Below are 27,779 nucleotides of genomic sequence, written 5' to 3'. Positions count from 1 at the left end.
TAGTTATAGTTAACCAAACTGTCCTCTTCATACTTCATTACTAAATTGCAGATAATTACTCAAATTCACAATTTTAGAAACACGAAGGTGAACTTATGCCTGATATTAGAAATTTCATTATTATTTGGAATAACATACGAATATTTTTAAGATTTATTAAAACATTTAGTTTATTGTAATTAGTAGATAATTTTATAAATTCTTCTGGCATGCGTAACAATGTATATGTATACATTCACTATTCATTGTCATGTGGAGCTATGCCAGCAAGAAATACTTCTATTACTTCTGTTGGATACTTTGTAAATTCTTTGTAATTTGTAGATAAAGTGATGCTATAAATTCATAGTCATCCTAAAAAGAAATGACAAATAACACGTCGAAATTATTTCTCCCTCTTCTCTGTTGGAAAATTACGTAACGATGCACGGAGTATGTAATAAGCGTAATATTGGAATTAAATTATCTCTCGCGTATAAAGGTAAAATACGTGGTCGGAGCGCGGAAAATAAATCAACGCCGAATTCAGATGGCCAGAGTAAGAAAGAAACGAGTGAGGCCGGTAAGAAGGGACGCGGAGGGCGTGATTCGAGTAGAACGAACGACGATTACAGCAAGATAAATGGACCTCGTTATCACAAAATGGGGACAAAGGATCTTCGCGAAACAGGTAGGAAAAAGTAATTCGAGATTCTGCAACTGAAAAACAATTCTTTCCCTTCTCGGTTTGAGAAGGAAAAGAAGACAAAGAAAGCGTTTGACGTTTAATGATCTTCAATCTGAAATAACCTTTGATTGCAGCTTATAGTCTTATTGAATATTTTCACATAATGTAATTTCGTATCCAGATTCAGGAAGTGTGAAACATAAACTTCTTTGGCACTTTCGTTAAAAAGAGAATTATTTTTTCTCAGGAATACTTTTATTCGTACTTATGACAGAATTTTTCAAAATATTCCTGTCATCTGTTACATAAAATATGACAGAAGGATGTAAAAAACCTTTTTTATTAATTTAAAACTTATAATTCGATTACAAATTTTACGCAACACAATTTTCAAAATATTTATGTCTAAAAAAATTTTCAATCCTTTTTAGGGTACATAAATTTCTATTTCATTTTTGCTTTCATGAATTAACTTATACAAATATAAATTTGAGTAAAAATAGCTTGACTAGAAAGTAGTTCTAATAGCTTGAAAGTTATCAAAGAAACGATCGATCTCATCGACGAGATCTCGTATTGGCAACGTCGGTATCTAACTCGACATCATTATCGAAATTCCGGATTCCATAGAGACTGACTGAATCTCTGATACCGAATCATCATTAATCGGGGATGAACACTTGGGGGCTTGGAAACGTTTGGTCATCATTATCGTATCACGTCCAAATAATGCGGTCTACGTATCTACGTTGGGGCAGGCCCGACGTCCTCGTGAAATTCCTCCGTTACAGAGCGCCGCTTGATCGAGTACCAATTATCAAACAAGCGCTTTGTGCAGCATGGCTGGACTATGATGCCGATTACCAAAACCATGAGAAAAGTTATCCAGTACCAGACGAAACCAGCGAAACCTCATCTGAATTGGTATGTGATGGAAATCGTCGACGTGATGCTATTACTGTGAACAAAATATTTGACTGAACTATTTATCTTGAGCAATACACTGCAGATTTTATACATTTATAACATACGCCATGTTTGAAATTTAATAAGAACTTGAATAAAGTTCAGTAAGGTTCTTATTTTGTATTAAGGTTTCATATCCGTTTCTTAGCACTAAAAAGTGGTCAATATTTTGTGAGTATTTGAGAGAAAACTATTAAGCTGACTGGATTAAATTCTTTTTGCATCATAAAAGTACATGTTTATACAGTGGAAAAGTGGGGAAAGAATGATAAATTGTTACAAATATGACGTTTACATGCAATGGCGTAGAACGTTTTTGTTCGAACTGCCTCAAACGGTGGGCATGATTCATTTCATATGAATGAGCCGATAGAGAATGTTATTTAGAATATGTGTGTGAAAGATGAAAAATGCTGTTTCGAGAAAAACGCGGCTGAAGTTGCATCAAATGAAAATCTTATAATATACCTTTAATCAACGATTCCAACACCATAAAATTGACCCTCCTTTGCCATTATAGCCTAAATAATTGACAAAATAATTATTAGTCAATAATTTATTACAAATTTCTAACTTGCCTCGTGAAGCGTTACTAATTTGTAACTTGACTTGTGTCACGACTCGTTTCAAATTTCATGTTTGCTGTGGGTTTAAAAAAATATTTCTACGACATGTGTCTTTCAAAATATATATTTTAAAAAAAATTGAGTTTTTCAAATTGAGAATTGTATATGACCTCTCAAACCTGGTAGATATTCTGGTAGAGTGAACAAATTTTTGTTGCATTCCAGTTCCTGTAAAATAGTCTGCCAAGATTAATATTTGCATAAACATCCGCAGTCTAGTGATCAATGTAGAAAATTACTTATACAAGAAAAGGAAATTATACGTTCGTTGTAAGTGTACACTTACTCTAAACGTTAAATGTTAATAATAGTTACTTATATTATAGTATTGTGCTTCGACTTATAAGAAATGAATAATATTCATATTTATTAAATTGAGTTCGAAATCTTCAATAAGAATCTGACACGATGTTACAAGGCAAGATGTCAGAAATAAAAGATAAATTCATGTGTTAAAATAAGAGAAATCGTTCTTCTAGATGGAAATATTAATAGCATACGTTGAATAACAATATTTTTATTGTTGGACACTTCACGGAGAATACGAATCGAAAAATCTAGAGTAAAAAGCTTTTATCACAAATTCGTTTGATACTTAAAATGATACAGGTCGGTGGTACTACTAAATTTGGTTACATTTATAGCTAATCTTATAAAATTCGATCATGCGGAGTAGCTCGTTAAATTTCACGCGTCTACGAATCGACGAATGGTAGGTACTACCACGGGGTTGAACTATCACTGACGATACGAATACTTCTAGATTTTCCGATATATTCCTAAGAAGCGGATAATATATTTTTAAACATGTTTTTCATACAATTTATATTGTCTCATTTATTTTTAATCCTTAACTGGCCAGGTCTTGCCTACTAATTATACAAATCTTACTATACACAAACCTTATTAATTATTACATAACTAATTCTTTTTATTCTCACATAAGAAAACATCGAAATAAACAATCACCTCTTTAACTAACTATTGAATGAAAGTAAAGTATTATAAAAAATATTCCTAGAATCCTCAGAGCCCACTTGACAAATTAAGGGTTAAAGGCATCTTTCAAAACTTCAATAACAAACCGATTTTGAGCTCCAAAAATGTTAGCCAAAAATGACCTGTTAATTTGCATGAAAATTGAGTAATTTCCCCGGATTTATAATAGAATGTAACTAAGTGTAAGCTCACCTTACAGTAAGTGAGCAAAAAGTTCGTTAACTCGTATACTACACATCGCAAGAGTGAACTTCGAGATTAGTTGCTAACGAGCTAACGATTAAGACGAAGCGTAAACCTAACAAGGCGTCATTATAGACGGTGTCGTGTTCTAGTTTGTTATCGGAAACCGAACTTGTATAATTTATTACGATGAAACATTAATCTATTCGAACAAGCAGGTTCGAGAGGCACAAAAGCAGCGGCAGAACATACTACAACGATGGGGCTACGGTTTTCGTGAATTCTCGTGTCGATGGATCGGGGGAAGTGTATTATCCAAACGGGAAGCTGGCCATTGAAGTCCGCAGACAGGAAAAACAGAAATGTAATCATAGAAGCGTAATTTACTAAACCTGAAAGAGACATTCTCGTTGGAGGATCTAAAGTTATACTGAAAACAATTGTCAGACTACTAGAGAACTTGTAAGAGCTGATGCCTATGAACGTAATTTAATGTAACGTTTTCGAAAGTTGTGGTTGGTGAAATTATTCTTTTTGTTTTATTAATCTTCTAAAGTTGGTACATTAATAATTTTTACTTTACTAAAAGACTTTCTTGAATAGACTACGGATTTTATGCATTTATAGCCTATAGGGGTGTGTAAAATGCAATAAAGAATAAAACTTTCATCAAATCCAACGATTTCTCTATTTTATTCTGAACCCAATATGATACTTAAGAGAAGATAGAAGTTTCTACATTTACTGTTGTCTTTGTGAATTACTTTAGAAAATACCATGTTGCATAAAAATCCTCAGTCTGTTCATAAGAGTATCTATCCCTAATTCAAAATTGAAAAACTTTCACAGGAAAATGATAATAATTAAAGATAGTTTATGCAAAAAATTATTTTTTAATACTGATAACAAGCTAATTCAAGTTTCTCGTTACTGTATGAATATTTAAAATAATTCTCCCTGAATTTTGCAAATGTAATCGTGAGGGTAGTATGATATTTTGAATTTTCAATTTTACAAGGATTCATACATTTGACGAATATTTTTATATGTTGAACCTCCAACTAGAGAGTCAATTATACATGAGTTGCTGAAAAATAGTGTGATACAATTTACGCGAGAAAGAGAATCTAAATTTATAACCAGGCCTCTAAAGGATACAGTAAAATAATAAACCTTATTAACACTTTGACTGCCACGTCACCCAAATATGGATGACATGTAGATTGAAAAGTGTCTGGATTATTTATACACTGTTATAAAATGTTTGCATGAAATTAATATCGCAGTATAATTTAAAACAAGACCTACAGTCTCTATTAACTAAACTCAAATATTTTCGACAATTTATGACTTAAAAAACGAAATAAAGAGTATCTGGCTACGTGCGGCCTTTTTCACTGTGGCAGTCAACGTGTTAAAGATTGCAAAAGATTGAAATTAGGCATTCACTTCTCTGAATTTCTATTTTTACAAATTCTCTTACAAGGTTATGAATTTGTATAAATTATAACATATTTCATACTTTCCTCACAAAGATTGTGACACCCCTTATTACTCATTTTGCATAAAAATTCGCAACATAGTTGGCAAAGTGCGCTAGTTTTCAGCTTCATACTTTCCTCACAAAGATTGTGACACCCCTTATTACTCATTTTGCATAAAAATTCGCAACAAAGTGCGCTAGTTTTCAGTAACTCTAGTAATCTAATTAAAATAAACTCGTGGATCCATTACACGCAAAGGGCATAAAAACGGTTAAAATCAATTTCAAGACGATATGTATACTGTGTTCAGCCCAGGAGGCAAGGATTGCGTGGGAGTGGAAAGGAAGTCGCAGCTTGTCGGGGTATTCGACACGAAGGGCAACGGCGTTGTCTTTGACGAGGACGGCGCGACGAGGTTCGTGACGGAAAAGAATTTCACTGGAATTTTTAATTACTGTCCACCCCCGGGGACACCTTCAGTTCAAGTTTCCAATTATTTCTGCAGGCTGTCCTACAATCAGATTGGCGGAATTTGGAGGGACAATCCGACAGGACCGCCGCTCCTGTGGAAATGGGACGTAGACGAAAAGAACTCGGTAGTCAAGACTGTGTACGCGGTAGGTGAGGATGTTCTCGTGCTTTGAACTTTACCATTTTCCACAGTTAAAATTGGACTGAAGATTTTATGCATTTAAAACACGAGTAAATGCTTAATCCTTGCGTTCCCACGTTATTTAACAATTACAAGAAAATATTATATGTTACATGAAATATAAATAATTCACAAGAACATTTTAACATTTTGAAAGAGTTTAATGCCATTTTTCGTTCTTTGCCATTTGACAATTTTTTTATTTTCATCACAGTTATATACATTAATTTCCATTATAAAAATGTTATAAATAATAAAACCTAATTTACTTACCTTTAAATTAGATCTTTATAAATTTTTTTGTATTGCCAGCAATGATCAACACTTGAAATCCAGCAAATTAAAGAAACAAAGGACTAATAAGGTGTTATGTTAAAGATAGTCTTTGAAATGCATATTACAATTTATGTTATGCCATCTATACAAGACTAGGAGAATCTAGTATACTCAAAGATATGAGAAAACATGTACATACTATATACTAATTTTTTATTTCATAGTTTATAATACGTAGCCATATGGTTTCATAGGGAGCGAAATGGTTAAAATGCAATAGAGTAGAGACTTAAATATAATTTGAGTAGATCTTTATTTTATTTATATCCTAATGAAATCACGAGTGGAGGAAAGTAGTCCTTATTTAATTTTTGGTTTCTAAACATGTACAGTTTAATTTGAACTATATTTTGGATGTCTGTATATATTCCTGTTTTCATAAATTGTTTTAGAGATGTTGGATTTAACGAAAGATTTCTTTTATTAATAAAAGAATTCATTAATTTAAAAATGTAATAAAAGCTTGTGTTATGCTCGTTAATGTTTTCGTTTCAATGTATTGTACATAGTTTACTCACAAGTGCGTAAAATGTGTAATCTAATTATAACTGACAAAGAACAGAAAACAATATGTAGTAATTGACACAACAGAGGAAAATTTTGAATAACAAGCTTCAAAAATGTTTCACGTCATATTTCCGTTTGTTATTCATAAGACCATTATGATATTAAAGCTTGAAAAATGTGATTCACAGAATGGAAATATATTAGTAACAAAAAATTAACGGTTCTAGGATAGAGTATACAACTTTATTAACACAATCATAGTTTCTCATAACGAATTAAATTGTTTATTGCATTTACGTCATTCATTTACTTCTTTACGTTTCTTCACACAGACATAATTTCACTACGGATTTATTGCATTTTCGACACTTACAAATATTTAAAACACAGAAAATTAACAATTTCAACGAGAGTAATGGTACTGTCAGTCTATTATTAATTTTTAACTTAAGAAAACCCTATGTATATTTAAAATTGCTAAGTAAACTGTCCAGTATCGCTCGGTGTGAATATAATTCATTTCAATCGAACTTATTACTACAGGATGTCCAATTTTCAGTTATTTACTAGGTACCACTTTGCCATTTTGAAATTAAAATATCTTCTAATGTTTTGTCCGCATAAATAGCCTTGTTAAAGGGAACGGATATTTACAATCAATATTTATTACTATTTATTATATATTACATCGAAATATTTTATAGCCTAAATAATTTGCCCTCCTAAACCATTTTACTTAAACAAAAGTTCACAATGATATGTGCAGTGGTTTCGTAGAAAACAGCTTGCAGCGCCTCATATGGGGTTGGCTGCATATATCTGGTACGATCAGATTAATTGAAAAATAGAAAGAAATTTTCAAAAGGAGATAGTAAATAAGTTTACGATATAAATTGCAAAATATAGATCGTAACTCTACCCTTGAAAACGTTACGAACTTTCTGAATAACCCAATGACACTTCTATCGCGAACTTATTTTCTTTTCGAGTATTCCAATGGCACATCGACTGTAGTAACGTCACCGACGATTTATTATTTCAGGAAAAATCGGCAGTCCGCATAGAAAAGTTCCTCCCTCCGCGGGTCTCGTCCCCATTAAAGAGGTAAGAACTTTTTTTTTCTTTTTCGTCGTCGGTCGATTACGTCGATCCTCTCTTGTAACGTGTAAACGCGCCCAGTTCCAGAAGCGGCAAACCATCGACGTTGTCTGCGAGCCCGCGAAATAAGGAAAAGAAGGTCGTGAAACAGAAACCTGTTGTCCCGGCCCACAACGATGAAGAAGAAGAGGTCGGGTCCGGGTACGTTGCGGAAAAAAGTAGTGCAATTGTGCTCGACTGAGGGGGTTACTAATTACAACGGGATCGCTTCGCTTCGCGAAACGTTAATAATCGAGTTTTTCAATTAACGATCAACTATCTATGATACCAACGGACTTTGAAGCCGCGTCATGGTTAAATGGGTTAATGAACGTTGCGGCGCTGAGCAATTTGTCTGGATACACCGACGTTAGACCTACCTCGTGATCTAGCGCGAAGGAAAATCGTTTTAGCGGTCGAAATCCATCATGGAAGATCTGACGTGATGTGTGTCTAGTACAAACTGATTTTACAATCTTTCGAGTCCATCTGGAATTTGAATGATATAGTCATTTTAGTGTGGGAGATTTGTTAAGGAAATTGGTTCAGTGTTCGAAATGTATTATAAAAGACCTGACGTAATGTGTGATTAGTACAAATTGATTTTACAGAATGAATTCCATATAGGATTTTAAAATATAGCCATTTTAACTGCAAAAGGGACTTTGTAAGTAAAATTCTTATAGTCTAAAATTTTAAATCTTGGAAAAGGGATTGTGTAATTCCTTATTCATTATGTGGGCTAATTAGTAATATATCTTTCGGTCCTTTCCTTTCTTGAAAAGGGTGGAGGATGGTGGACGATGAGGAGGGATATTATTAAAGCAGTACATATGTACCTACTTCTGATTCTTTTAAAAGTTAAAATTGAATTTTACAATAAGACGTGCTCGTTATTATTATACTTAGTAGTTTTTAAAATATACTTGTTGCATGCCAAATTGATACATTCGACGTTGCAATTTTTCGTCAATTTAAATGTCTATTTCTCAAGAAATAAAAAATCAGTGCCATCTTTACAATACTTACCTAAATATGGACAAGATATTTTGAATTTAAACTGTTTGGTGGAATATTTAATTAAAATTATCAATAATTTATTGTTTTTAAGGAGAAATAAAATCAAGGGAATATAAATAGGTGGTCTTCAGTTTGTTAAAATTGAAGGATAATCTAAAGATAATTTAAAAAAAAGCAACTTATACCCTTGCCATTATTTTACTAGGGCTGAAATATCAATTCTTTGCCCTCCACAAATTACTATTTAAATACGATTTTCAAGGCTCATTAGACTGTGTAATTGAAAAGTTAATGTGACTGCAAATATTAACTGCATGTCTTTATTACCGACTCTCAAAAGGGTCCAAAAATTGTTGACAATTGTCTATTTCGTGGCATTGCAGCAATGGTAGCAACAGTTGTGTACAAAAAATTCTATTAACTTCTATTAATTTTAGGCACGATGTTCCTTGCGATTATACCAAAGACACCTATTCGCTGAAAATGATATGCATGAAACTAACTGACTACATCAGCTTACGGATCTTAAATCGAAGGGAAATTTATCTCCGATTTTTTGCAAATGGAAAAACTATTAGGTAAAATAAATGGACCCAAAAGCAAGTTTGAATTTTATACGATTATTCAGCTAATACTGTGACAAATGTAATTGCAGGATAGAATTAGGTACAATTCTGAATTTCAACAAGGAAGTAGCGTCGTACTTTGTGGATACGAGTGTGAAAGACGCCATGTTGAAGTAAGTTTCAAATATCATAGTGCATTCAAGTATCAAGAAAAACAAGTGGCTACATAATTTTCTCTTCACTTGTAACAGATGCAAATTCGATGACCTGTTAACTTCTCATTTCGAACCAGACGACAGTTTACATGACTTAGCTCAAGAATTACGGAAGGTTAGAAAATCAGGCAGACAACGCAAACTTATGATTAAAAAGTATAAGCCGTACCTGTCTGTATGGAATAGTTTAAAAACTAGATGTCGTCCATGATAATTCTATTGCATAGATTGCCCACCCCATTGAATTTATTGCATTCTGATTTTTGTAACAATCACTGAGCACATGAAGATTCACACTACATTGTAAAATGTACATTTTATTAAAAAATTTGGTACCTATTAAAGTCTGTCTTTGCATAAAACTTAAATACTTTACCTTGTTTCCAGTGATTACTGCTAAATACTTCTTAAAATTCAGTTCGAGTTACTGTCAATATAAAAATCCGAGCAATGAAAATTAATCCAAAAAGGAAGATTAGGTTATCTTCTTTTTAACGTAAATTCTCATTGAATCTTTCACTTACGTAAACTTGCTATTAATAGTGCTCTTCAATATTGTTTTTAAGAAACACATCACAAAATTTCTGTTCTACTTTCTATGAAATCTATACATTTAAGTGACACACTTTAACTCTCCGTGAACCCCGTTAGTTTCACTGTTTCCGTCACCCCCCTGAGTTTTTTTATATCAAAACCTATTTTTTTTATTTTGTGGGGTTCCAAAAAATTTTTTTAAATTCAGGGACATTTCCCTGGATCGCTACTACATGATTCGATAATTTTTAAAGTTGAATGTTAAAAGGTTTTTTAATGATAATTTCTTCGTTTCGGGGAATTTCGAACACGAAATTTCGTTTGTGCCATAGAAGACCCAGGAGGCACGAAAGGTTAAAATGCACATATTGGGCCCGAAGTGGTAAAGCTTTCAACGAAATTTGTTAAAATATATTTTCAGCTATCATCTTTTTCCAAGAAAAAAAGATTTTCATTTTTTTCAAATGAACTCCATAATTCCTTTAAATAAAAAAACATAAGAGAACTATTTTCACAATAGGGTGTCGAAGGGATTAAGAATAGGAACGCAGGATAGTATAAATAAAAATGAATATGTAATTAAAATAATTAATCAGATAATCAATTCTTGTCTTAATGTATACATTCCTCGTGCCAGTGTAACAATGTATACAATATAGTCACGCGCGCATGCGTCTCCATGTATGTATATAGGTTCACTGTCTGATCGTATGTATTCTTCGTGTGTATGTGTTTGTTGCGTGTGTTCATGTGGGTGTGCTTAAAACACATACTGAAGATTCCCCGGGCTCGGGGAATCTACATCCTTGAAAATCTTAAAACACTAAACGATGAAGAGACAGAAGACTGAAAAGAGAACAAAAATGGAGAAAAATCGCAGAAGTTAGGAAAGTAACGTAGCAAGAAATTTCGATGAATAAATAAAGGTTAAATCGGTTGAAAAGAAAGGGAGTGATGAAGTTGGAGAATGAACGTAACAAAAATATAATAGCAATAAATAAAAAATCGCCACGCGAGCGTATGAAAGGATCTACCATGAGCTCCATGAGTGTCGAGAAGTGACGTCGTCGACGATCTGTCCATCGCGAAAGATCGACGACGTGGAACCCACAGTCACGTGATATGAGGTACAACGAAGTTGGGGAACAAACAAAAAAAAACAATAGAAGGAATACCGTTTAGAGTGTACAAAAAAAAACGTATAAATAAACGCGCTTCGTGATCGAGGACGCGGGAATTCGAAGGAACAACCCGCGCGAGTCTTGGAAGGGCCGCGGTCTGACTACTTCCGACTTATTTACAATGCCCTCCGAGACTATTCTGGCGACCGTCGACGAACATATACGCGTCTGCCTCGTTAGCACACGCTGCGACGTAACCCTTTGCCGCGGTGATTAAAACCTATATCCTCGTCTCTTATCGCGGTCCACAACGTGCCGTGAAAAACGCGATTGGAGAACGTTCCGTCGTCGCCACCTATTTCGAAAACTGACCATCGAACGCGCGACAATCGATTCCGCGGGGACTAATTTCGCAAAGCGAAACTCGAGCTATTATGCAGAGCTGGGAAGATGTTCTGGTGGAAGGCACAGGGTGATGGGATGTAAACTAGCGCTCATGAGTGTTAGGACACCTGGATCTGTATGGAAGAAGTGTGACGTACCGTAAAGATTACATATTTGGAGCCACGTTTACTACTTCATAATAACATAAGCCTAGTCCAGCTTTGATACCCTTTTAACAATATCTACTTTAAAGTTTCGACAAATTTGGGCCATGTTTATTACTTCATAGTAGCACAAGCCTTGCCCATCGAACTAGATCCCCTGAACAATATTTGTTTCAGACTATCAGATATTTTATAATGCCTTCTAACATTTACTGCATATTCGATAAGTGTCCTGATACTCATGAGCGGGAGTGTATGTATAATTTTCGCCAAGATATAGCGTGGTCGTAAATCATCGCGTTACGCAGGGACACTTGTCGATGTCACCAGACACAGGACCGTATACAACTTATAGATTTAGGGTCCTTTGCTATAAAACGGAAAAGGCTGCCGACTAACTATAAAACATTTACTACAAGGGTGACTATGAATCATGATTAACATTTAGAATATTTGAACTTTAAGCTCTTCGTAAGCTGTTGTCAGTGACGAAAAGATCAGAAGTATTTTTGCTCTGAATTGACACTGTACTATTGATCTCTTAAATGAATGTTCTGACGCTCGAAATATGCATACCTTTCCGCTTGAAGATATGTACGACCGCGCTGTAACTTGTCGGCTGCGTAAGTCTGCCTGAGAGACTACTGCAGGCCAATGGTTAGCACCCTGAGACGCTGCGTCATTTCAAGTTCGACAAATCGCCTCGCGTTATATCCCAATCGATCTCGATGTGTCCCGTTCGTTCTCTTCGTCACCACGGTACTATATGATTCGATTGTATATCTCACCGTATCGGCCAATAATGAAAATACTTGTGCCATATCGCCACTATGCGCTAGACAAGGTAGTCGTATGGAGATTAAACCAATCGGGCCACGCATTCCTTTCGAATTTCTTCCATTGGACCTCTTTCCAGCTCTGCATAGCACTAGTTTCTAGTTACTAGACGCGACGATCGAAGTAAAAATACCATTCTCGCATAAAAGAGAGTATCACACACGGCTGGCCCACATAGCAGTGAAAGGATCAACAAATACGAGCAGGGACCGGCGGAACGTGCTCCGACGTCGTCGGTTCTTTGATTCGTCCTCCTTTTTCCTCCCTCTCTCTCTCTCTCTCTCTCTCTCTCTCTCTCTCTCTCTCTCTCTCTCTCTTTCTCCTATGGAGTCGCGTTTCTAGGGCACTTATTTACACGGTACCCGAACATTCTGCTCGTTCTTTCATTCAAGCGGCCGTCGATCGAACGGAGAGAGCCGCGGCTCGCGTTTACCTGGATCTCGCCCGAGAGCATAAAAACGGACGGGATTCCGCTGGAAAGGTTTGGATCAACGATGAGAGAAGGGGGGGGGGGGAGAATGAGAAGAATGTTCGAAGCAACACGGACATAAAAATTAAATAACATCCCGGCACGGTCTATCCTCGAGATCGCCGATCCTCGAGAAAACTGCTTTCTTCGGCCCTCAATGAGTTTCGTTCATCTGGATCGTCGAACGTCGCTTTCAATTCGCCACCTTTACGAATTCAGGATTGGGAACGGTGCAGTTCTCCGCTGCGTACGCTGGATGCACGAAGCTACTTCCTACCATGCCTAGGTTCTTCCGATCCACGGCGCGCACCCTGACGAAGAGGAACGCCGCGACTAGAGAGGCGACGACCACCACCAGTAGGAGCATCACCAGACCACCAACAAATCCAGGAAGACTCATACAGATTGTTTCTGGGTCGGAGGAGGCGCTGGCGTTCTGAATGACCACTGTAGTGTCGTTGCTGGAGTTCGTTGTGCCCAGGGCGAAGTTCACATCACCTGGTGCTACCACCTGGATTATCCTCGAAGTGTTCACGTCCGTCATCTCTTGGGCCGCTCGCTTGTAGACGTGGGTGGAGACCAAGGTGATGGTTCGGTAGATGCTCTGGAAAGTGGTGACGAAACGAAATTAGAGAGTTTTGAATTTTATTGTATGCAAATGAATAATTTTAGATACTAGTATAGTGATACTGAATTTGGACGGAATTTTATTTATTCTAGTAGAGGCTTCGGAATGTTAATAATGATATAGAAATAGCAGTAAACTTTATTAGAATATTTCTTTTATTATGTTCTGCAAGTTAAGAGCGGCAATTAAATATGGAATATTTAGTTTTAACTCTTTCCATATTAATTTGAAAGTGACTAAAGATTCTAGGCATCTAAAGATACATGGAACTATTGAGACCTAGCTATGCAGCTGCATCACGCAATCCTGAGATTCTCCATTAGGCATTCAGTACTTGACAACAACAGGAATTGTGAACCTCTACCGTAAGTGGGGTAAATTTGATGTACAATCAAGGTAATTTTGACACAGTCAGCGTAACTTTGTCCCAAAGTCAAAAAATGATCATTCTCTATTTTGTGGCCCCTTTGCAAGTACATGAAATACCATTTCGCATGAAAATCAACTTAATTGAACAATTTGCAGAGTTCTAAAATTGAAAATGATCGTTTTCTGACTTCGGGACAAAGTTAACCTGACTGAGTCAAAGTTACCCCAACTTACGGTAAGCTTACAGCTTACTCATTTATCTTCAGATATGTTGTAAAACGGATTTCTTCAAAATATGTAGGTCCTCTTATAAAATGCTAATATAAATAAACGTACGCTTCAGATAGTTCATGTAAACGCGAATAGTGCGTGAAGTTTCTGCAATCCTTGGTCACAATGGCCCCAGGCATCGCCATTCGAGGGTTAAAAGGGTTGGTCAATATTAGTTGTCTTATTGTGATGTACTTATGCAAGGCTTAATACAATTGTTAGGACGGTTCTCCATCACTACCACAAAGCTAATGTGGTTAGGCAGTTAAGGCCATGTAGTGATATAACTACACGTCTGTATAATTGAAACTAGAAATCGGCACAAGTCGACAGAAATTTATAGGAGCCAAATTAGAACAGTTGTTGATTACTCTTTTCATTTCTTTGCTTTCGTTATCGCTAATGAGCATATATTACTTACGGAATCATCGTCTTCCAGGTCTTCATGGCTGTCGGACCTTCGCCTTCTGGCACCTCTAAGCTCGGCTGGGAAACCTTCTACCGACCTCGGCCGACCTCCGAGGGTGGCCAGGTTACCCTCGAGCTCCTCGGAACCGGCGGTTCCCTTTCTCTTCACGGTCTGGTAGGCCGCTGCCGGGTGACCAGGAAGAGGGGGTGGAGGAAGGTGAATGTTATCCTGTGGACTTTGTGGTGAGCTACTGGCTGTCGCATCACCGGGCGTCGAACTGGGTGACGAGGATGACGTCTGTGCCTGTGGGGCTGGCACTACGTCCGCGTTCGGTTCACTATTGGGCAATAATATTCGGTTAGTATTCAGGATAATATTGAATTCCAGAAGAATAGAGTTTCTCAACTTCTATTTTATATAATAATTTGATGGGTATATATATGCAGGTAATGTATTTTGACTGCATATTTAACCCTCAACTGGACACGTGGCGTCTGAAAGCCTGTGAAATGTTAAAATTACCAGACATTTCGGGAATGGAACTATGTAAACACAATTTTCTTAGATTTTCATAGTAATGGGAATACTTGAAAGTTGTTAATAGATACTAAATGAATTTTGTAAGAACGTGTATCGTTTTTTCATTCCTTAACAAAAGTAGCCCCTCAGATGCCATATTACCTCTGTGTACAAGATTCTTATATGTTCGGTTAACACTAGACTACCGAACCCGTCAAAATGACGGATTTCAGATTTTTTATTTTGCAATTACTGAAATCCTAGAGATACTTTCATATACACTTTATATTACAGTATACTAAGTTATATTGGATTATATATTACACAATTTAACTTAACATACATTCAATGTTGGTAGTTCTAGTGTTAAGGGATAAAGTGACTTTATTTTCTAACAGTTAAACTTTAGATTTTTATGAAGATTAATAGGCCTGAAGAATAAGTTACAGGGAGAGAGGGAGAGAGAGGGAGAGAGAGGGAGAGAGAGGGAGAGAGATAGAGAGATTGGAAAGGAGTATATTTCTTTTATAGAAGGTTTCGGTATATCAAAAGTAATATCGAAAATATCTGCAACCTTTATTGTTCATTGTCTTACGTGTATTCTTGAGTGCTATCCGCGCATAAATAAATGCACATTCAGAAACTTACCCAATGCTTTCGACTAACTCAAGGTGAAGTAGATAAAAAAAAGGGTTAAATTAAGAATATTTAATATTCAAAGATAACGTGCATAAATTCCACGATGACCCCGGTACAACGAATAACAGAAATCTACAGGAGAAGAATATACGTCCATACAAAGGATACCTCAAAAGAAGTAAGAAAAATACAAAAATCCACCTTATATTCAATGTTTCTTATAGAAATTATAGAATTATTATCCATTATTAATGAAGGGAAGACTTCTTCGCAACACTTTCTACGACATTTTAGCAAGATAATAATAAGAAAATTATGATAAAGAAGGAATCTGATCAAGAAATAGATTCAAACAAGCACTTCAATATATTAAGACTTTTTCAAATGCCTATTAAAAAATTCAATACATGCAGAATAATAAAATAAATCGAATAGAATAAAAAGCCCGGAAAGCACTGATTACTAAGGAGGCTAATTGCAGAACCAACCAATGGACCAAACGGAAGAATTCCATAACAGACCAATAAATCCAGGGACGATATTAAAAAATACTTCTTCATTTTTATCATTATTTTGTCTATTAATTCATCATTGAAGACTTACCTATACGCTCCAGCCGGTCCGCTCGGATGTCTGGGATCAGCAAACGCAGGTGGTACTCCGTATTCAGGTACTGGGGGCACTCCATATTCCGAGCCAAGACTCTGGTGCACAGCTGCACCGTATTCCTGAGACAGACCCGCGGCAGGGGTGCCATACTCGAGACCAGGATGTCCGCACTTCGGTTCCGGACAGTTGTAGCGACAGACCTGAATGACGCACTGGAAGTGGACATTCATGCTGTCCGGGAATTTAAAGGCTTGGAAGTACGCGAAACTGACGACGGAGGCGCTTGGTCCGAAGTTCTTTATCTTTTGGAACCTACAAAAACAAAAGAACCATGTAAGCTTCTTTTTCCTTCATACAACTTGGAAAAAACGAACGTTTCTACCTACAAAAACAAAAGAACCATGTAAGCTTCTTTTTCCTTCATACAACTTGGAAAAAACGAACCTTTTGTAACCCTTTAACCAGAAAGCACCAGTTAACTGGCTGTTTCTACTTAACTATAATATGGACTAATTTCTGATTTCTTTAGTTGCTTATCTGCAGGTTCGTCCTATTTACAATTTAGTAAAAATTCTCAATTCTTCCTGCATGCGCATTTATGGTAGAGAAGCTACCAGTTCACCGGTTTAGTAACGAATGAAGTCAAAAATTATTTGAAAAAGATCTAGAAATAGACTTAAAAGGCAATGTGAAATGCTTGTGAACTAAGAAGATCCATATTTCGTTTATGGTATATCTCTGATCCACTATTTCATACACGGTATAAATCTTTAAATCAAACATAGAAAGTATTAAAATCAAATATAGTATTACATACACAAAATGCCAAACATCGTCGACATTAGAGCTAGATAGCTTTGTCGAAAAGGATGTACACAACTAGATTGCAAGACCCAAGAAGTTTATAATCTTTGAGAAAGTAGAATATTCGTTACTACGAAAAGGTCATCGTCCGTCAGTAGACCTATCCTATCAGATTCAGAGGAAAGTAGACTTACAGTAAAGTACACAAAGGATGCTTCATTTACCTAGACATAATCTTCGGCCTAACAACGCAACCATACTGATCCACCAGTTGAATAGGTGCCCTCTTGCCGTCGTGAGCGACACAGTTCCTGACCAACATATCGAACTTGTTCTCATCATCCTTAATAGCCAGAACCATCGTCATCGTCTGCCCAATCTTCACAATACCGGACACTTCGCTGGCCCACGGTCCCTTGCCAACCTGTATCTGCATCCAGCACTGGAGATTGTCCCCGAGGAAGTTCGCCGTTACAGCGTGCAACATGTCAACTTGGAACGGCCTGAATGTGACCGCCTTCTCGTAGAAGTCGTACCAGGTGCATCGTAGCTTCCTGGCCTGATCCCAGACCTCCTGCACGTACGGATCGTACTGGACGATTATGGTGTTCTCCACGTAGCTACCGGACGGCGTGGGTGCTCCGTATGCAGCTACATTATGATTGGCCGAGGAGCTCATTCCGCAGGAGTTCAGGAAAATCTCGAAGGTAGCGCTCAGATGTCCTGTGCCAGGCTTCAAATGGACGCAATGGGGATCCGAATAGAAGCCTTTGCTGAAGATCATCCCGTAGAACGGACGATCGAATTCGATGTTGACGCGCATATGAGTTTTCTCACATTGCACCTGAAGATGCTTGATTTGAGGCGTATCCGGGGTCGCCAAGGGCCAGTTTTCCTCGACCCCGTGTTGCGACGGGGGACCATATTGGGCCGGCGCACCGTACACCGATCTGTGCTCCAGGGGCAGCGCACTGCTGTCGACCAATGGCGCTTCGCAGTTTACTCTCTGTAAAAAAAATAAATCGTCCATTTAGATTTCCGTTTGACGCTTTCTATTTGATTTTTGTGTTATAGTAAATCTAGGTACTGCGATCTAACGCAGGTAGACAATGGTCGCAAATTGAGAGCTTATCGCAAGCAAGTCACAACACTAGGCAATTCCGGTCGACTAATAGTCTCGCTCTTGCTTTATTTGTAATACAAATTTTTGTATATTTTTTGAAGAATCGTAATAATGAACTTATACTTTAACAGTATTTTACTTGTGTGCGTAAAACGATAGTGAGGCATCTTGTCAACTGGAGCGTAATGTTTAGTTTGACCCTGCTGTTAATGTTTTTATGGGTTCATGTGGACTCCTTATTACATGTATTTGACATATTTTGTTGAAGATATTAGGTGCCTAGAAAAGTAATGACTGTGCATTGAAGTTGATGTGGTTTTATTCTACTTTATTGACGAGGAATTTTGCTTTTGCCAGGGAAATGGCGAAATGTTATAGAATATGTGGGGAAGTACCTATTTCGAGCAATAAATTCAAGAGCAATATTAATAAAGAGTTCAATATTAATAAAGATCTTATAAATGACCTTTACATCAAGGCTTGAAAACAGTAATGATTTTGGTTCTTGAAGCAATTATGAGAACCGATATAATGCTATAACTGTTACGGATATAACTAGTCTGGCCTAAATTAGGTTGGTTTCTGCAAAATCGATATTAATATCGATACTGAATGTAATAATATATCAAAGTTAGAAACAATTATTTTGTGTAGGGTAATTCTCCCAGTGTAGGCCCCAAAAATGACTCGTTACAAAGAAGGTCTAAAAATAAGAAAGCTACGTAGGGATGATTAGAATCTCCAGCGAAAGATCACCTTGTATTAGTACGAAACATTCAACTGTTTTAAACGATAAAAGTAAAATTTGCTGTTTCTATCGACTCTCGCAGTACTATTTCAGAAAATATAATCTTATTATTATGATTACGTGATGGTTTAAGACAGTAGTATCTAATACACCGCTGTGTTAAGCAAATGTGAACATGTTATGGTATGCACATCTGATATACAGGCTTTAACATTTACAGTTTTAAGGCAGAACGGCGTTATTGAAGATAAATCTACTATGTAGGATTTATGTTCTTAAAATTCCTAGGACTTGTTTCAAAAGAAACGTGTAGGAATATTGAAATCGATAATAAGAAATTGATGTTTGAATGTATAAACTGCAGAATTTCGAAAGTGAACATGTGTAACATGTTGTTTTGTTTTGCAGTCTGAGATAGATAAATTTTGAAAGGATCATTCCATCAAATGGGAAGATCAATGTTTCTCAAGTGTAAATTTCAGACTTCATCGAACATTGCGGTCAAGCTGTGAGGAATCCACTTCCCGAGTTCTTTTATATTACTTGACTGTTTTAGACTAGGCCAAGTTTTGTTTGTAGTTGTGAAACGTAATATTTCGTTCTCTAACTTCTTTGTACTTTCTTCGACGAACATTTCTGTTACAATTAGATCGGATTGATAAATCGGAACGAATACGACGAGACTTGTAGTTTGATCTAAAACGATAGATAAAAGCACTGACATTTTTCTTATAGCTATTTACTTTAAAAGTAATAACAAAATATAAACGTTTATATTAATGTATGGGGTCGTACATAATGAAACTACACTGTACAACAAACAGTTTAAGTTGTTGTTGACTTAATTGTGCTTCATAATCGGTCTTCACGGATTTTTGTTACATGAAGAGTAGATGGCTGCTCTTTTCAACACAAATGTATTTATTTTAAATATTAAAGTGATTATAGAATATAAGAACAATGGCCAGTCACTTGTAAGTAAATATGTATATAATTAAAGCAAAAGTAACTGTTTAATGTTAGTGTTTAAATTAAAATGTATAATTTACAAGTAAATTATTTTCCCTTAATGATTCATTAATTCAAGTAATAAATTGAATGGTTATTTATTTTCACTTCTAAAAGCCTCGGAGAAACAAATAATGTACAATTTACCACTGTGGCTAACAATAATCGATTGTGGTTTGAGTGGAATTAAGCTCAAAATAGCTGTGGTTGCTTTGCGGTATTGGACCGTTCGAAATGACCGAAAATGATTATGGCTCGGTAATAATTTGAGAAATATTACACTAATTGCAGCACACTTCCGTTGTGAAACGTGTACACATTATTCCTTGCAGAATAATTGTGTTTGTATTATACACATTTGTATTTATAGAAAAGTAAAATCAAATGCTATGTTCTCTTTATTGTTGTCACTCTTTGCCTGAATATTCTCATTAATTGTTTAATAATACTCCATTAATCAGAACACGTACATTAATTATCTTTAATATGACTTAAATAGAAAATAATTACATTGTGGAACAAATTTTGTTCTTCCGATGTGTTACTAATATTACCTTTATTTGATAACGTTGTATATACTTTATTTGATCTTGTACTATTTATTTTGATAACGTTCCAAGTAGAAACAATTAATGTCAATTTCTAAGACTAAAAAAGATATAGAAAAGGTTCATAGAAATCGGGAATCTAATTATGAATGTTATTCGAAGTTTGAAATTAAACTATGTAAGAAACTATTCAGCAAACATTTAAAACAAAAATACAGGAATTCGGAATGATGGCGATATAGTGATCAGTGTAAGTAATCACGTCATTCATTGCCAGACTAGGTAGCTGAACGTACTACACAGATATCAGTCGTCAAAATATTATTGCCTCTTTAGTATACATTACATGAAAATAGGTACTAAACGTTTAATTTATAAGCAATCCACGGAAATATTTTATTATTTTTTAATGTTTCAAAATTACAGTATAAACGCATAATCACGCATCACTTTTTACACGATATCCATTGTGTCCTGCTGTGAGTTATTGATATCTTATAGATAATTAACTAAAAAGCATACAAAATTCTTTATGAACAGAAAAATTTTTCGATGTCATACTTTTTTTAACAACAACGGTAGACAAAGTTCTAAAACTATATAAACGGTTTTATTTACTGTCCCAAACACTGTATAATTCAACACTTCGATCAGTTTTCAAAGCGGCACCGGAAGCTCGAAACTCGGGCCGGTACGGGACAGTGAAGGGCGATGTCGCAATCTCATATGAATTAAATTAAAATGAGAATTCCGTGGAAGACGGGCGAGCAGGTTTTAACGGAGGATGAATCAGTCGACGATAGAACGAGTGCCCTTTTCAAGGCCCTGCACGTATGCAGCAGGGCAATTCAACCGGCTGCGTTTCGTAACCCTCCTCGTAAGAGTCATAACGGCGAGCCAACCGAAAAATATAGACTCTCGCGAGACGTGGCCGGAAAATGAGGAAGAACGCTTTGTCGTCACCGCCGCCTGTCTCGTCTCCATACCTTCTTTCTCCCCTTTCGTTTCGTCTTCTTCCTCTTTTTTTTTTATTTATTACGTTGGGTACATATGAAATGTCGTTTTCACAAATGAAACTTCAATCACGCGTCGTTTCGTCGACGCTATTTAACATTTGAAGTACCAGATAGTGGAATGTATACTAAATTAAATTGTATAATACTTTCATATGTATAATGTATTGGGTTAACGCATAAATTTTGGGAATTTCTTCATATGAAAATAAAATGATTTTTTATGTATTTTCCATTATGCATTGGGTAACATATCAGTCTAATAATATGATATGTTTTCGGAAAAATGTAAGGACAGTAATACAAAAATATCGTTTTGAAAATTCCTATTATTTATGCATCAATCTAATTAATAAAATATAACATACTATTGATGGTGTAACGTTTGAGTGCAAAACTATTATTTTCAAGAAAACATAGTGTACAGTTCTATATAAATTCGATAAATTTTACAGAAAGTTTTAACTGATAATAGGGCACTAAATTTGAATATAGACTTAACCCATGTGTACATATTAAAATGTTACCCAAGAGAGTAACTCCGTGTGTACGTAACATATTTTTGCTTAAAATTGTATTTAGAACATTTGTGCGCTACACCATCGATATATTGTAATGTAGAATGTATAATAAATAATGACTTTTACGTCAACATAAATTTTGACAGACGCACTTTTATAATTTCAGTAATTATAAAGAAAAAAATTTTAAATTCTTCATTTTGACAGATTCAGTGATTCTATACATATAGTGTTAAACGCTATTTTTCATGTTGCTTGTTGTAGATTATTTTCGATATTTCTTACAATATTATTGTCAATGGTATTTTCTAGCATTTCTCTTGATTCATTTTCTAATAGAAAAATCACTAGCCTCGAATTTCATGAATCAACTTTGACCTGTTCTTACATTTACATAACCTTCTCCAAATATTAAATTTATATTTCCAACAACTTTTGCAGCGTAACTTCATTTAATCATTTTATATGTTGTTTCACCTAAAACTCGTTTCAGTTTCGAACATAATATTATATAACATCTCTGTCATTAAAAATATAGTTTCATACATTGTGAAAATAGTATCATAATCTGTGAGCAATCCCAGTGTCTCTATAAGTATTACCTCTAAAATTAAAGACTATTTCTTATTCTTACATATTTTAGCAATTCATTCTGTACAATAATTATAGATTGAATAGTAAAATTATAGCTCTGTCGTTAGTATAACTTCGTCATCACTTCCTACTTACGTGGTCGCTATTTTGGCGCACAAATTGCACTTCCATTTCTCAACATTAATTTGTAAATACCAAGTACATACAAGTACATGTATTTCTTTGCTTTTATATAAATCACAGTTCCAATTTAATAATAAATATGTGCACTATTCTTTAGACATTACGTTTTTATTACGTAAAATAAATAAAGTGGCAGTTTGAGAGACACTGGCAGTAATTAAGACATTTACCGATTTACCCTATTTGAATATAGTTCAATAATAATAGCTCAAAACAATAGAAGAACGGACCAAAAATTTAATGAACGTTGTTGGCCCGGCGAAATTTGAATGCTAAAGAAACGACATTTCGTCGGCACCAAACTAATAAATGGAAAAAAAATTTGTTTTTCTATTTCACAACGTCTAGGAACGGAACGGAGGCGCCGCTCTTTCTGGAATTACATCGAACCTGGATGAACGCAATGAGCACTTCAGGCTGGTTCCGCGAGACACGGAGCAGAGGCCAGCTCTGCATTAAGAATTCCACGAACGTCACTCCGCTGGTTACAACCTTTCACGGAATGCCAATCGAACGCGAGTTACGGTGCTCGAGATTCCGTAGAATTGTGCTGCGAATTGTCGTTCCCGACCTTGAGGATCCTCCGCGTTCCTTCGAATCGATATTAAAGACACCGAAAAGGAAAGGATACCATTAATTGTCAGCACGTTGTGGGAATTTTAATTGAATTCTTGGATATTCGAGTGCCTCCTGTCAACGATTAATCTTTCGAACTGTTGTCACGTTTTTTCGTTGTACGTCATTATTAGGAGATCTTCCATTGGCTTGTGGTTTTCTAGGTTCTCGACCTAATAGTGTATTCGTTTTTAATAATACTGATAGTAATTGTTGTAATAATAATCGTGTACTATTACTGTAACATAGAGGTTAAATACGAATTTACGTATCAGGTGAGATAGGATAATTATATTGCTCTGGGAACTATAACAATATTTAATCCTTCCAGTTTTGTATATAATTGTTTGTCATAACGTCTTTTGACGTTAGAATATTTAATTATCTAATTAATTGTATGGACTTCTAAAGCAGTCAAAACGATTCGTTATTACACTTTTATGGTCAAAATGTTACAACAATGGATTTTCTCAAATTTTTCGCAACTTTTATTGTAGGTATTATGAAAATTAAAAAATTAGTTATAATGTGTTATTATTTATAAATGTGATTATTTTCAAAAGATTGACGTGATTATGAATGCATTAAAAAACAGATATACGGTTATTGTCGGTAATTTTAGTGTTAAGTTATTAGAATCACATTCATGAACCGTGTGTAAGAGAACTTTCGGAACGATGTATGTAATTGTAAACCTCTTTATCTATATGTATACATAGATGGTTAGGAAAAATGATAGTAAAAAATTTGAAAATATTCGTCACTGTTGACAGAATGGTATTAAGTCATGGATATTCCAGAGAAAATGAAAAACGTTCGTGATCAACTTTAACAGATAAAACTTTCTCAGAGAAAGTAATTGTCGCAGAAGTTCTGATTTGCAACAACAGAAAATCTTTATTCAATTTTGAGTGAGAATGAACTTTTTCCTGTGTACCACACGTAACAATAATTATATTAAATAAGTAAAGGAATAGAACTTATTAGAACATAATTAAGCTTTACCTCATGCCTATATATCATTACGATGACCACTTTGGAGTCTTTTAAAGAGCCGTGAATCGTTATTAATATTTTATATCAATCCTAAAACCCAATGGAAATGTATCTGAACTAATTACATTCCATGCCAATATATAACACAATCTGTATTTGTATTACATTCGTGAGCTAAATTTATACACTACACGTGAGTTCCTCGCTCACATTCGAGTAATTATAGTGGTACCGTAAAATATACGTACGTAACTGTTGCTATAAACAAAAATACATATATTAACAGTAATTACTATTCACGCTCTCTTAACTACTATTACTAACCATTAAACTAATATGAGAGACTAAAAAAAGCAAATGGCAAACTCCAAAAAGCAATTGAGAATATCACGAAAGACTTATTATGAAACTATGAATATTTATACATTTATAAATAAAGTAAATGTTCTTAATTTTTATTGTCGTTCAAACACAATAAAACTCCCAATAAAAAGTTAAACTTCCCTTCAATTCTCGTCTTCGTAAGTATGTCAATAAAAAAACAAATTTCACGTTTATTTATATGAATTTATAGAGCCAAGAATTACACGGATAACAATAAATTCATTATGTTAAATGTAATACGACAAAAATATATGAAACATTATCAAAGTTTCTAACTTATTCATTGTTAGATTATGGATTTTATGAATTTATAGCATACCCGACTGTCTAAAACTCAATACATTAAGAAGTGTAAGAAATTCTAATACGTCTTTTATTTTATATACGTTCCTTCTAACAATAAGAGTCACAAATCCAGAGAACAAAGCATCAATGGTTTGCTACTTTGAATTGTATACTATTGCTCCTTCCTATTAACAAAAAAATTATTTCTTGCCATTTTAATAAAAAATTATAATTTTACAGCGTATGTTATTAATAAATGTAAATATATGGGATCCGATAGAAGCTTCAATATAGTAAATATATAGGCGGAGCCAAATTATACTCAGGGGGAGGGGAGCAAACTGTATGTTGAGATAAATTTCACAATACATACTATTTTTCTCCTCCAGGAGGAGGTAAACTCCAATTGTTTTCCCTCTAAGATAGAGCAAAGGCCACTTTTCTCCCTCTAGGGGGGCAAGGGCACCCTGGTTGCGCCCATGAGTGTACAAACTACTGTTTCTTCCCGTTTCCCTAAATAAATCCTCAAAACCAAATTTTTGCATAAACATCCACACTTGTATATCACGCATTGACATCCATCGCGAAATCATAAAGTCAAATTATCACGAGCAACCGATTTGTCTGCTCTGATTGCGATTCCTCCTTGTGTTTGAAGCGGGCGGGCCTCGGCGATAACGCAACCGAGTCACGAATCGAGACCGACACACGCCCGGCGTCAATTACACGGCACAGAATTCGTATTAATACTAACTGACTCGATTAAAAGCAACCGAAAACAGGGATACACTGTTGTACAAGAGACGGTTCGTCCGGCGCGAATCGATCGCGGCACGCGTATTGGGGGGATGTCGAGTGTGCTGACCAACGCCCACGGATTTTACATTTCAGGTTAACACGATTGACGTACGCACGCGACCAAATTTATATACCTCCCTACACACGGAATCAACTTGTTGCCGGGCGATTCCATGGATGGAATCGTACGACGACTTCGGAAATTGCTTACAGAGGATTAGGTGAAGTATATTACAAGCTACGCTCTTGCGTATATCACAAGCCGTAATAGTTTCAATTAATAAAAAATAATCTATGTGAAGTTTGATAAAATCGATTTTATTCCCCTTATCCAATCAAGCTCAAACTTCACAGAGATTATTTTTGGGGGTGACGCCAAAAAATATTAAAGAATGATCATTAAGAGTAAGTGAGAGCTAGCCCTCGTGTAATATATTCAACGATTGCTAATTTGCTTAACTACTTAAGCATTACAAATTTTACGAGAAAATATGCGAAAGAAAACATTAGACTGTAGTTTAAACATTCTATTGAACGTGTATGTATATGTATAACTTTGTTGCGAAATTTGCTCATACTCATTAAACAAAAACATATACAGGGTGTCTCACCTGAAAACGGATACCTGAATATTTTTTTTATTTTTTATAATATGATAATTGTTTCAGACATAATTTGAATGGTTTCATAAGGGAAGTTTCGTACATGGAACATTTTTTTCGGTTTATTTTTAGATCGCCGGTGTTTGTTTGCCAGACAGCATGTACTTTTTTTTAGTGTATCATGTATCACGTGTTAAGGTGCATTCAAATAGATCCAACTGATGACCTTGAAGTGAACTTGAACATTGAAAAAATGATGAAATAATGTCCGGATGATCTCTTCTGACGTGATAACTGCACAAGCTGTAATTATTCGAGTTTTCATGTCTCTCGGAGTGGTGGGTTGCTGTTGGTAAACATTTTCCTTTTTTCACTGTTCGTGTCATTAATTCATTATTTTTTCAACGTTGAAGTTCTACGTGCAATCTAAGAATCGTATAATAGAACTTCTATTTTCCGAATATTTTAGTGTATAAAATTACTTTTCTGTACTTCTGTTTAATTTACATCTATGTTCACGCATTTACATTATTGTAGTATAATATTTTATGTTTATACTAAAGCATGTAAATAATTACAATAATGAGACGTATGGTTTAAGAAATGGAAGAAATCAATAATTGCAAGAATAGAATTGTTTATGTTCATATACATTTTAATTTTTAGAATAATCAATATTCGATAAATTAAGTTCATATCATCCAATGAATTGGAATCCTAAACTCTGTACAATTATCACTGTTGTATAAATATTATAAGGATAATTATTAGAGAAATAAAGGTTTCATAATCACGTCCTCACATTTCAGGCGTATATAGTTATGCTTGTTGTTTTCTGTTAAATATTAATCCATTGATTAACTGTATACCTTCTTTTCATCAATTCACCTATCATAAAAATGATAAAGCTTTACAAAAATTTAATATTTCTTGTTAACAGTTTCAGAGAATACTTACAATATAAAGTCTTGAATAATTAAATATTTTGTTGTGATAGAAAATATAGTCATACTAATTCAATCGGAGGTAATATTACTCCTAACATTCTTATTGTTGTTTACATTTTTTAATTAAACGGCCTAGCGTTGAAAAGACAGAAAAATGCGATGAATATTGAGTTTCGTGTAACGATCTGTATCACGAAAATCTTCTGCATACGAGAGCACTGTCTACATCCGAAAAAAAAAGAATCACGAAAAAGTATCACGTATAGGCACAGTTGAAAGTTAACTGTACATGCATAGTCA

The 27,779-nt window shown here is 35.1% G+C and overlaps 2 protein-coding genes across 2 annotated transcripts in view; one reads left to right on the top strand and one right to left on the bottom strand.

The window, feature by feature from the left end:
- Positions 1-5,218: 5,218 nt before the first annotated feature.
- Positions 5,219-9,569, top strand: LOC107193457. The gene is made up of 7 exons (XM_015582904.1): positions 5,219-5,340; positions 5,431-5,542; positions 7,463-7,524; positions 7,600-7,719; positions 9,015-9,155; positions 9,233-9,316; positions 9,395-9,569. The coding sequence occupies exons 1-7, from the start codon at positions 5,219-5,221 to the stop codon at positions 9,567-9,569; spliced, it is 816 nt and encodes a 271-aa protein (XP_015438390.1).
- Positions 9,570-13,060: 3,491 nt separating this feature from the next.
- Positions 13,061-27,779, bottom strand: part of LOC107193582 — a 38,342-nt gene continuing 23,623 nt past the window's right edge. The window contains exons 3-6 of the mRNA XM_015583055.1: positions 17,339-18,120; positions 16,305-16,622; positions 14,556-14,880; positions 13,061-13,471 (exon numbers count right to left, since the gene is read on the bottom strand). Of these exons, the coding sequence (XP_015438541.1) occupies positions 13,061-13,471; positions 14,556-14,880; positions 16,305-16,622; positions 17,339-18,120 (1,836 nt within the window). The remainder of the gene's footprint in view (positions 13,472-14,555; positions 14,881-16,304; positions 16,623-17,338; positions 18,121-27,779) is intronic.

Source organism: Dufourea novaeangliae, unplaced genomic scaffold (genome assembly GCF_001272555.1).
Source record: "Dufourea novaeangliae isolate 0120121106 unplaced genomic scaffold, ASM127255v1 scaffold6, whole genome shotgun sequence".
Lineage (NCBI taxonomy): Eukaryota > Metazoa > Arthropoda > Insecta > Hymenoptera > Halictidae > Dufourea > Dufourea novaeangliae.
Note: the sequence above shows the minus strand (reverse complement) of the source record. Positions and strands in the feature narration are given on the sequence as shown.

What these genes read in the sequence shown, in the direction of transcription:
- LOC107193457 (XM_015582904.1), top strand. Translation starts at nt 5,219, where the DNA reads ATGTATACTGTGTTCAGCCCAGGAGGCAAGGATTGCGTGGGAGTGGAA. An exon ending in GACGAGGACGGCGCGACGAG is followed by an intron (nt 5,341 to 5,430) that starts GTTCGTGACGGA and finishes TTATTTCTGCAG; the next exon opens with GCTGTCCTACAATCAGATTG. An exon ending in GAAGAAGAGGTCGGGTCCGG is followed by an intron (nt 7,720 to 9,014) that starts GTACGTTGCGGA and finishes TATTAATTTTAG; the next exon opens with GCACGATGTTCCTTGCGATT.